General features: G+C 42.6%; 1 protein-coding gene across 2 annotated transcripts in view; it reads right to left on the bottom strand.

Moving 5' to 3' along the window:
- Window positions 1-947: 947 nt before the first annotated feature.
- SCUBE2 (signal peptide, CUB domain and EGF like domain containing 2) overlaps window positions 948-11,588 on the bottom strand; it is a 41,496-nt gene continuing 30,855 nt past the window's right edge. For both annotated transcript variants that reach the window (XM_026850617.1, XM_026850618.1), the window contains 6 exons: window positions 8,838-9,005; window positions 6,174-6,335; window positions 4,782-4,979; window positions 4,053-4,205; window positions 2,871-2,950; window positions 948-2,162 (listed from right to left, as the gene is read on the bottom strand). In XM_026850617.1, the coding sequence (XP_026706418.1) occupies window positions 2,010-2,162; window positions 2,871-2,950; window positions 4,053-4,205; window positions 4,782-4,979; window positions 6,174-6,335; window positions 8,838-9,005 (914 nt within the window). In that variant the 3' untranslated portion in view covers window positions 948-2,009. The remainder of the gene's footprint in view (window positions 2,163-2,870; window positions 2,951-4,052; window positions 4,206-4,781; window positions 4,980-6,173; window positions 6,336-8,837; window positions 9,006-11,588) is intronic.

Here is an 11,588-nt window from a genome sequence, read left to right as displayed (position 1 = left end):
TGCAGGCCCGGCAGCCCCGCTCCTGGCACGGGCACTCACCACCCTGCCGCAGAAACCCGGAGCAGGAGCCCCAGTGCAGCCAGCCAGGACACAGGACACAGTTCTGCCCCTTGGCTGCAAGACAAGCCATTTCCCTCCTCCGCCCAGACCATGGTGATTCTTTTAGGGCAGCAGCAAGAGGAACACAGCATCACGTCACCCCACCCTGAGAGGCTCTGCTCCCCAGCTGTGGCCTAGGGCCACTGCCCCCTCCCATCACACCGTGACCAAGCCACGTCCTTACCACATGACAGGCTGCACTGCCTCACAGGGCACAGAACAGGGCCGCCACCGCACGGCACCTCAGCGAGGCCGCGTTCGGTAGTATTCATTTGCTCCTAGCCGTGTAGGGAAGAGATTCAGACCCTGGCTCTGGATGAGGGCTCCATCTATCACACTGTGGATGTGTAGTATTATTCACAGACAACAGTTACATACCACATAGCAATGCAATGAAACCCAGGGAGATCTGACTCCACACCCTAGGAAAGGGAGCATCTGTCCTGGCTATACTGCAAAATTTCAGTACCTTTCCTCAGGGGCACGCAGAAAAAGCTTGGCACCCACTGCACCACTCGGCACCGCCAGTGACCAAAAGCGAGAGCCTGTAAAGCCCCTCCACATGAGCGGGACTGCAGCCGCCTCCCTACAAGGCAGAAGGCCCAGAATGTACATTACACTGACATAATGGTTTGCACAGCCAGAGGACAGTGATGTAATGTAAGCGTGGACAGAAAAGCACTGAGACAACATTCTGATCAACATAATTCTCCCTACAGGCCCTTTCAGACTAGCCTCCTCTCACATCAGAAACACAACCTGAGGAAAAGGACAGAGATGGGCATCTGGAACAGCATTTGACGCAGACAGCTCTTGCTGCCACAGTCTGGTTAAGGAATACCTTTGTGCATCTACTTCTCTCCAGCAAGAGAGGAGAAGCACCCTTTCTCTGCTCAACAAAGTCACTGCAAGGTGCTCAGATAAGGTGAGGAATATACGGATTGAGGCTCGTATAAGAACCTTATAGAGGTTTAGATGGTGATGTACAAGAGCATAATCTATACAAAGCCTGCATTTAAAATGGGGCTTGTGTGTTCAACTGCAGGTGCTCAGAGGACAGAATTTTATACTACTTGGAAGAGCCAATGTCTCATGCTGTCCCAGGCCTATGCACAGGGAAAGCACCAGGATTTAGCAAAGGATCTGTTCTGTTGTAACATGTGCAGCCAGCTCAAAGTGGAAGTGTCCAGAGGATCAGGGTCTGTTTTCCATTACTGTGGTGCCCTGGTTTTATTCTGGTATCACTCCATTTAAACCAATACGTCATTAGCATGAACACAGTGTGATTCAGACCCAGAGCATTCAAGCTAATAGTCAACCTTTTGCTTATTCCTCCATGTGCTTCATACAATGTATAGTTCAGAAAAAAATCTTACACCTTGTGCGATTCTTAGACCTGCTGGCTTCACTAAAACTATTACAATCTCGGCTCTGAATTTCCTGCATAGCAAAAGTTAAGAGAGACACCAATCTTATTCTCACTTTCAGTGAGATCAGACATGAACGCAGCTTTGTTGAGGTAAGATGCATTAATGGCAGACCAGAGTCCATCCCAAACCACACTACTTAGTCTGTCTGTCTTCATTAGTTTTTAGAGTTACTGATGAAGCAGCAGGGCAGATGTCTACAAACTTCTGCTTGGCACCATTCAGTTACAGAAATTATGGGCAGTCTCCAATTCAAAGACTCATGAAGTATGGGTACCCAAATGGTATTATCTGGAAAGGAGTCAAAATTCTGTTCATCAAAATATTTGTATTAGCTGAGAAAGCCAAACTCTGCCAAGAATGGAGCTGGCAATCTTCCCTGGAGTTTCTCTGCCAGTGTGTAAAACACAGAAAGCAGCCCCACCTACCACAGCCCCTCTGTGCATGCCCAGGGCTGGTTAGTTTTTTTAAGTACAGTGCCAACTATTTGTAAGGCCTCAAAAATCTGGAAACTTTAGAGCGCAGCAGCCGAATGAAGGATCTTGGGAACATCTCTCTCGACTCTTGGGCTGTGTACTTGAAGTAGTTCTGTGGATGTGCCAACACGTCAAACAATGCTTTTATCAGTTTCTTGTCCTAGAAAACAGAAAGCAGATTTTATAGTAATTCCATAGAAGAGAGGGTCAGTATTATCAAATCTTAATGACTGATTAACTCCTAAAAGATTATGGGCATTTTACTTTTCAAGTAATAATGTTTCAGGGGCTCAGAAACTAGTGGAGCAAGGCTGACATTCTTTATGATTAGCAGCACCCTCCTCATACTTCCAAGACAGCAAAAGGAAAAACAAAACAAAACACAAACCAAACACACTGGATCGGTATCCAGAAAAAGAAATATTTACTTGGGATGACATCCACTCAACTTGCCCATGCAACTGCCCCCTAGCCAAGGTCAGAGAAGTGAAATGCACAAAAGAGATATTCTTCACCCAGGAAAAGCCCTTGCTAATCTACAGGCTACAAGTAGCAGCACCGAGTGCTTCTCCAAATTAAATCCCATGTCCCTCAGTTTGCTTTACTGATTCCTTCCAGCACAGCCTACATCAGGCTCGAGGGGCTATCTTCACCATAGTAGGTCTGATCCACTTTGAACCTCTCTGGGCAAAGGGTCTCATATCCATTGCTCTACACAATCAGGACGTGCTGATTCACCCCACTTCCCGAAGGAGCACGTGCCTAGTACACCAAAGAGCAGATCTGATGCACAGCAGGAGGCAACCTCACTGGTACGAAATAGTGTCATTTTCAATCAAAACCAACATGTTTATTGGAACGAATATACCTTAAGTATTTCCTGATGATTTTCAGATGCATAAAGTCTACCATCCCGAACAATGTCTTCTATTAGTTCTTGGTAGTCCTCTATGGAGAATGCACAAGAGAGTAATTTTGCAGGTTCACTTCACTTACATACTCATTACCTCCTTGGTTACACATGTAAGCCCTAACCCAAAAGAACCAGGGTACTTGTCCCTCATATTATCAGTCAGAAAATATTCCAAATTCTCTTCTGTAAAGAAACTACAAACACAGTTTACTATGAAAACAGTGTACTCTGCTGAGCTGCTCAGCATCAATCTGTCAAAAGTGAAAGAAATCATAATGCACCTAAGACTGTAGTGCACAGCAGTGTAGTGTAGACCTGTAATCAAGTAGCCTTCTTCAAACCAACTTCACTGCAGAAACTTATCTATAAATACACACAACCTGTTACTGACTTCTTTCTACAAGAAGGAAAAAAAAAAAAAAAAAAAAGGTAAGAGGAAGTTTTCTTAAAAGGCAAACCCCATGGGTTAATAAAAACTTGAAGTGCTTCAAAAGGAGAGGTGTCCTCTGAAAAATTAATTATCCACTGTTGATGAAACTCTGCAGACCACAGCAAGGATGACTCCTTCATAATTAATCCAGTGTGAACAGAAACATGCCATTTTATTTCCACATCATTTATGCTGAAGTGCAAAGCCTCACTCCTGGTGACTCTGACAAGGATAGGATGAAACTCTTGCCCTTCAAGCTTCTTTTCAATATAGATGTTTTGTTACCTGATACTAGATTACAGATCACAGTGTCAACACAATAAATCAGAGGCACTTGGGCTCTGCCCAATTCCTAACTGGGGGCCTCTGTTGCCACCTGAAGCAACCCAGAACTAGGAAGGCACAAAAATGCATAAAACCTACATCTGTCTCTGAGCTCTGCATTTGGCAGGTCAGAACCCAGAATCCCAGGTCTTTGTTTAGGTTAGTAGAAGACTGGAAATACAGTGGCACTTAAGACTGCAGTGCAACGCAGAATTCCTTAAACTACCTTTAAATGGAAAGAGCTACTGGGAGTAGTCTCATAGTGACACTGCTGAGAGCGCTGGGTTACTCTGCTGCTTAGCAGGGTCAAGCAGCCCACAAGGAGTTCTGCACTGCTGCAGCTGCACTAGTCCACACCAGCTCAGCTGCTCACATCCGCTTACCGTCATATGTTACATAAGGAACTTGGAATCCTTTGGCACTGTTCCCTTCATTCGACTTGAACTGGATCCACAGCTTCTTAGACCTAGAAGTGAAAGCTATAGGGCGTTCGTAGGTTTGACAGGTTTCATACGTGGTCACTGAGTTGGAAGAAGCTTTCAAAGAAAACAGACAATAGGCAGTTATCTGACAATCCTTCATACTAATAAACAATTAGAAAATAGGTTCAACTACCATGGAAAGATGTTAAGAGAAATCAAAGTGTGGCAGGCCATCGGCTGATGGCAGGCCATCAATGAATGACTTCTTGGTCAAGGAATATTTTCACTTTCAAACAGTCTACTGTTTGAAGGATGTACCTATACTAGAAACTGAAGCTGTTTATTCACCCACCAGGTACCTGTAGGGAATAGCAAGCATCTCCTCCTTCCTAACCCAGGCTAGACTTGCTTGGCATAATTCATGACTAGTTAGCTTGAACCACCTACTCCTTCTTAACAATATTTCTCTGAGTTCACTGACACATCACAGCCTTGCACCCTTGTTTCACCTGAACCTATGGAACAGCATTACCAAATAGGATTTCTCAATTTGTCATTCAAAGAAATTTCTACTCTTAAGTAGAGGCCAGCCAGACTACATTTAGTTTATGTAAACAGCAATGCATGACAGAAACCTGTGTCACACACCGAGATAGACAGCATATGCCTCAGTAGATATTTCAGACTTACAGCTTTTTCGCATCACCAGGTAGTCTCCACACTCATCTTCTATTGGTAGAAATATTTCTGGAACCACAATCAGAATACGGCGCTTTGGCGGTGGGTTAATATTCCAAGTGCACTCAGTGTTTGCAGGATAGTCCCCAGGATAGTTTGGTGATTCAATATATCCAGTGTAATCTCCCAGTTCACCTCCACACTGCCTATCTGAAAAAGCAATGGAGTATGCAAGACTAGGCAAAGTCAGGTCATCCTACAGCTTGCTCTACAGTCAGAAACAGGACACGGACAACCATCACAAACTTCTCTTCTGCATCTGATGCAGGTACTGTTCTCTTTGCCAGCTTCACTTCACACTGCTGCCTGCTTCCGCCTTTGTGTTATAATCAATGTTGAGGCATGCAAATAGACCAGTCCCTGTTAACACAGCAGGTGCTATTGACCAAGCCACAGCCAAGCAGCAAGGCAGCTGTAAGAGGACAGAGAAATGGTAAAGCAAGGATGTTCCACTTGCTTGTACCAGACAGAATGTTTGTATAGAAGCATCAGCAGAAGTCTAACTGGTGTCTGAGGTGCTTCTGCTCAGGCACCATGCCTGCAGCAGCACAAAATAGGGAGTATAGAAGGCTCTTTCTCTGCACAGATAGCACTGCTGGCAGTAAGAGGTGATGAACCCCAGTGCAGAATGGGGGATACTCTGGTATCCCAGTGCAGGATACTCTGCCTGTGCTCTCCAACTCTGTGGCCACAAGGGTCTGGGCACTACAGCACCATAATAGCGATGGCCAGGTGTGACATGCTCAGGGAATGGATTCTTTAAGTGAGAGACATGCAGTTCTCAGAAACATATTTCCATGTATGTATGTGTATACAGGTGTCTCCAGAGGTAGTTCCAAGGAGTTGCCTCTCTGCCCTCTATTTTCCCTCTTTAACTCATCCTCAACTTCCCACACTACAGCTACCATACTCCAGAACAGTAATTGCCTCTTTCAAAGGTTGTTATTAAGAAGAGCTGGTTGCTAGGGATATTAAGTTTTGTGAGCCAAATTCCATTCCTTTTGATAGAAGGGAAAGAAATCAGTGCACCGAGAACACAAACTCTGTCTGCCGTATCATGGGAGAAAGATTTAACAGCAAGACCCAGAGTGACCCAGCACCAACTGGCAAGACACAGTCACCTTAACAAGAGTGATGAAACCAGTCTGCAGAAATGGTCTCTCATGGACCTCAGTAAGCCATGTGGAATGAGAAGCAGGCAGACAACAAAAGAGGAACACCACCACTGTCTTCTCTCCAAGCTCCTTGGAGCAAAGCTAAATTTTGCCCTTAGAGCCACCCTGAATATTAATGGACCAGTCTTTTTATTTGCAAGAGATCATCAGAACCACTTTCTATACTTACTTTTGCACTGTGTTATATTTGTTGATCCATCAAAATCAGTAGTGGTGTTTCCAGGGCATGAAATGCAGTAATTCTGTCCAAACTCAGGCTGGTATGTCCCAACTGCGCAGCGAATACACCGATGAGTTGTGGTATTATAAAAATGGCCAGGTGAGCACTGAACTGGAGAGCAATTACATATGCAGCATGACTAAAAAGGTGGCAGTAGCATATTAGAATGTGATTTAATGCATTTTTATGGGACCTGGTATAATTTCAGTAACTGCAGTGCCATATTCCTAAACTATAAGGATAATAAAGCAGAGGTAATTGAACAGATTTTAGTTTATTAGTCACTTGTGCATGTTCAGAAGTCCCAAACACAACCGTATAGAGCAGTTCCGTGTGGAAACAGTAATAAAAGATACAGGGGTATGAGTATAACCACCATGATTTTGTAAGCAGGATGCCAAGTAGAACAGTGTGTTACCAAATGGTCTAGCCACTGACATTTGACTTGAAAGATGAACTGTATGTGGAAATACTAACTCAACCTTTCTTTCTTGCCAGCTAATGCCAAGCAGCATGTGCGCTGCTGCTGCATCTTAATATACCCCTGCAATCAGCTCACCACAAGCAGAGGTGAAAGACTTTGGCCCTCTACAAGTGGCACATTGTACCAGTATTAGTGACTAAGCTGGTCTATCGACACCCTTCTCTCACAACCACACACTGTCTTGCAACCACAGGCCATGACTCAGGGTGCAGCCACCTCCAACAGATCTGCTGCTACTTGATTTCATTGTGGCACGCAAATCATCACATAAGCTAGACACATAAACTATAGCCCTCACAGGCTTGCTGAGAGCACCTCCTGCATCTCCAAAGCAAGTCTTCATTCTGACATACAAGCTCTTTCATAAACATAGCAGATTTTATGGAAGTTTTAGACATGAGATAGACAGACAGGGGAAAAAAATCCTTTCTGGCAGACTTTAACTTTTTTCCTAGCTCCCTGCATGCAGACAGGAAGATACCCTTCTCTCACTGCAATGTGAGAATACAGGACCCCAAGCACCTTTTCTTACATCTCTGTTATGCTTCTTTTCATTTGGTTTTGCTTAGCTATTCTGCATCTGTGTCCATCATCATCTGTACTGGCAGAAAGCAGTCAAGAGCATCAGTCATATGCTATCTTTGCTCTTAACTCCATCATCACCCTGCTTCTTTATCCTTGCCATTTTTCTTTGTGGGACTAAAAAAAAATTAAAATAAAATCTTTTCCTACTCCTTTTACCTCATTTGGCAAGTTCACCTCTCTCAGCTCAACGTCAAAATAGTTTACTACCTTGCTTTTCAAATGTAGTCTTCTGTGCTGCACAGTCCATTTTTTCTATTCTTTTTAAGCTCTGCTTACTCCCAAATAACTCTAGTCTTGTTGAGTTTTGTAAACTAGCTCAGCCTGGAATCCTTCCTTACACGCTCCACCCCTCAATCCAAATGCTTCAGATACAAGTTCCAAATAGTTCTTGCATCTGTGATTCCATGTCTCATGTGGCCTCTTCCACATGCAAATCCCCAAGCTCTTCATTCCAGTTAACACAAAAATTTCCTTTAATCTCCACTCTAATTTGAAAACTAAACCTCATTTATAGACCCGGTTTTGTTTATGTTGAATAAAACTGAAATCAGTTCCTCTTATCTTGATCCAAAGTTTCTAATGTGGTTTTTCTGTGATTTAACTTTGCAAAATCAATTACAAAACAACAGCATTTGTGGATTCAGTGATTCTTCACTGAAGTTTATTAGCTATCACATTATTACCGGTAACATTAATTCTTCAACCATACTGCAAAATTCTTCTGTTATGTTGCAATTCTCAATAGTAAACATATCTTTAATTACAGTAGAGAGATCTCTTAATCCAAACCACTACCAAATGTTTGCAACAGGACCTTATTTCTATCTCTTATTTCTACTCGATGGCAGTAGATCTTCTCTTAACACTTTTTCTTCAGGTGATTTTGATAAAAGTGATGTTCTTTTACCCATGCTTTAAGAGCTAGATAACTAAGATGCTAACAAAATTCCTTCATTTTTAAAGATATGATCCTCAGCTGATTTTCACTCCTGTGAGGAAAACCTTGGGAGCTAACAGCATGTCAGCTCCACTGTGATCAAATTTAGAGGGCTGTCTGAGGTACTGCAGGGTTAAGCTGAATGCTAGTTTTTTATGTATATCCCAAGGCATCCAAGCCAGTTTCTCATTATAAACATGAAGAAACTATTTTCTTACTTATCCTCCAGGACTGCAATCCCCTCCTTCACATTTTCATGTGGCTGCTGTGCTCAAACCCAAAATGTCAATAAGGCATACTGATTTTTCTCTTGAGACTTTTTTTTCCTCCCTGCTGTTCCTTTATATGACTTCACATATCAACGACTTCACTGACTAACTTCGATACATCTCCCAACCCCTTCAAGTCTTGAAAAAAAAAAATCAGTTATAAAAAGAATTGAGGCTTTATTGAGTTTCCTTGCAACCAAGGCAGGCCAAACAACTACAAGACCCCTGGAAGGAGGGATCCTTGAAAGGAGAATGACTCTTCTTTGAATGCCCCATTTGTAGCATCAGCACTTACTTTTGCCTTGGAGCAATGCAGTTGTTCAAAATCTCCACCTTACCTTTGGTCTCACAGTCTTGAAACAAGGATGCGCTGCTATGTCTCGTTGTTAGACCTCCTCCGCAGGGAAAGCAGGATACTCTCCCAGCTTCAGGCTGGTATGTTCCCAGGGGACATGGCAGACAGGGTTTGAAGCCATCAGGAGAATATTCACCTGGTGAGCACTGATCTGGAAGAGGAAGACCACACTTGCTTCAACCTGTACATTATAGGTGAAGGTATGTTAGTGAGCCTGCACAGGACCTGAAACCCCACGATGAAACTGCTCTCCTCCTTACTTGGGCAGTGGGAGCTAGGGTGTCAGAACTGTATGCTAGCAACAGATAGAACATCAAATGGACCCTGTAAAACTGATACAGACACCAATAACCTTTGCTGCTCTTCTGTGAGCTGGAATGGATTTCACACTTTGTTGAAAGGCTACACTGGACACTAGGCCTGTCCAGTATTCTCTGTTGATCTGTACAGTGCAATTATATTCAATTATCTCTTCTTTCTAGCTAAAGAACCCTTGGAGTTCTTCCAAATGAAATAATTTAGTACTGAACCTAAGATGGCAAAAAGGTACTTCCAGATTTCTATAAGTATCTTAATATTATTGAATATTCATACTTCATAACCATTGGTGTTACTGAATTGTGCGAAAACCTCAAGCACAACAAGTAATCATGCAAAATCACTAAACTAAACATCACATGTGCCCCAAAGTCTTTTAAAGCAGAAATATTCTTGCCATTCCTCTGATACTGGATCCTGGATAATGACCAGCCGTGCACTGCATTCCTGTGTTCTGTGTGGTGCGTAGATAGCACTAACTCAGTCCGACTGATTTTACCTAAACACACAATCTCGATATCATCTAACAAGCCCAGCAATATTTATGGGTATCTTTGAGAAATTCTGGTTTTCAAGCTTTTCACAAAAGAACTGGCTTCAGTGCCAGTATTTAATAATTACCCTGCTCTGGAAAAGCACAAAACACTGTTGCAGTTGTTCAGCTGTGCTGAAAAATTCTGTCCTTTTAAAGATCTGTTACGATAATAAACTGTTAGTTTTAGTTTATAGCTCCAATAAATCACTCTGTGAATAGCCGTTTTTGTTAGGGAGTTAAATTGGCCTTGGCTTCATTTCAGGATATATGACTAACAACAAGCAGGGCATTAACTACCGGTCATGATCAATGATGAAGAGTTTTGTTTATGGCTGATACACTGAGTGGAATAGTGAGTGTTCCTCCTTAGCTTAAAAATAAAATACAGCAGCTTAAGTAATGCTCTGTAGCTTATCAATGAAAGCTAGTGAAGAAGTCTTAGCTCTTGGTTCTAACTTTTTCCACCACACACCACTTCTGCTCTCATAAGGACACACATTCATTTGCTTCCACACTTTTGAAGCCTTTCTTCATTTTATAAACATTCCTACAGAACACTCATCTCTGTGCTCTTTGTGCAACTCAACAAACATGAATGAATTAAGGCTTTCATTGCAGCACTCCTAATAAGGTAAGGAAAGAGCACTATTTACAATTCTGTGACAAGGAAAGACAATCCAGATTAGTAAAGGTGATTTTGAGAAGTGGTTATGGGTAACCCAGAAGCAACAGAAAGATCAGTGCGAATATCCTTCCTTCAAAAAACGCTGTGACTCTGTAAGAAATCAGTGCTCGGAGTGGCCTCACTAGAGACTATCTTTTCTCTGCCCTTAACTTGTCTTTTTCCCTTCATTTTAATCACATGTCAAACTTGGGGTGGTTTGGGTTTTTTTTTGCACTGGGGGCAGGGGGTGTGTCTTGTTTTGGTTTTGTTTCGAACGGAATGTACTTTACATTGACACATGTAAAACCATACAAATTCAACCTTTAAACTGTATTTCAGGTTTCCTGAACTTGCTCAGCGTCCAGCGTAACAGTAGGACAGCTGACGGAGCTCAAAGGAAACCTGTCCCAGGCAGGAACCAAACCGAACACTTCTGCTGAAATGTTACTTTGAGAACTTATCCCATCAGATCTCTCTTGACAACTTTATCATCTGCACCTTACTTGCCTTAGAACCATGTGTTGTAATACAGTAGAGCTCCCTGTGGAATAAAACGGAGTTGATCTAAATCTGCCAGGATTATTTAGCAAAGTGCCTAATTTTTGAAAATTTACATTGAGGAATTAAACTTCAAAAGATCTCCTCAGACATCACTGAGATCCTCAACATGGGACATTCTTGGATGCTTTTAGAATTCCGTTATTCAGTGCAAGAGAAAGATGGAGCAGAAGCATTGGATGGTCTGTTTCTGTGCCCTACCTCCACACTGAGACACACTGTGAGCTCCAGCTACTTTTTGATTTCCAGGATTCTGTGGACTGGGGCAAGAGTCACAAGTTATTTGTCCTTCCCCATCCTGTTAAGTTTTATTAGGGCATAAAACACAATTCTCATTTCCCATTATAGTACGTTCTGAAACTTCAGCTAACTAGCAACAAGAAAAAAAATACCAGGTCACTAACATCTTGTGTCTGTGAATTCAAAGCCAAATTAGGTGGTCAGCAGCTAGACTACTAAAGTGCCAGGTGATACAAAGACTACATTTACACAAGTATTAGAGCTGATCAACTGTCAGGACTTTTGCAATTTAGCAGGTTCTGTGTAATGAAAGAAGGCTGACATTTTAATTCAACTTTGCTCAGAGTTAATCTAAAGTCCATTAAACTGCACTGGAGCTACACTCCAACTGCTTCAGGCCTCATTTCTCTGCTGTCTTC

This window comes from Athene cunicularia (genome assembly GCF_003259725.1).
Source record: "Athene cunicularia isolate RWA chromosome 5 unlocalized genomic scaffold, athCun1 chr5_part2, whole genome shotgun sequence".
Lineage (NCBI taxonomy): Eukaryota > Metazoa > Chordata > Aves > Strigiformes > Strigidae > Athene > Athene cunicularia.
This window is presented reverse-complemented; position numbering and strand designations above follow the sequence as displayed.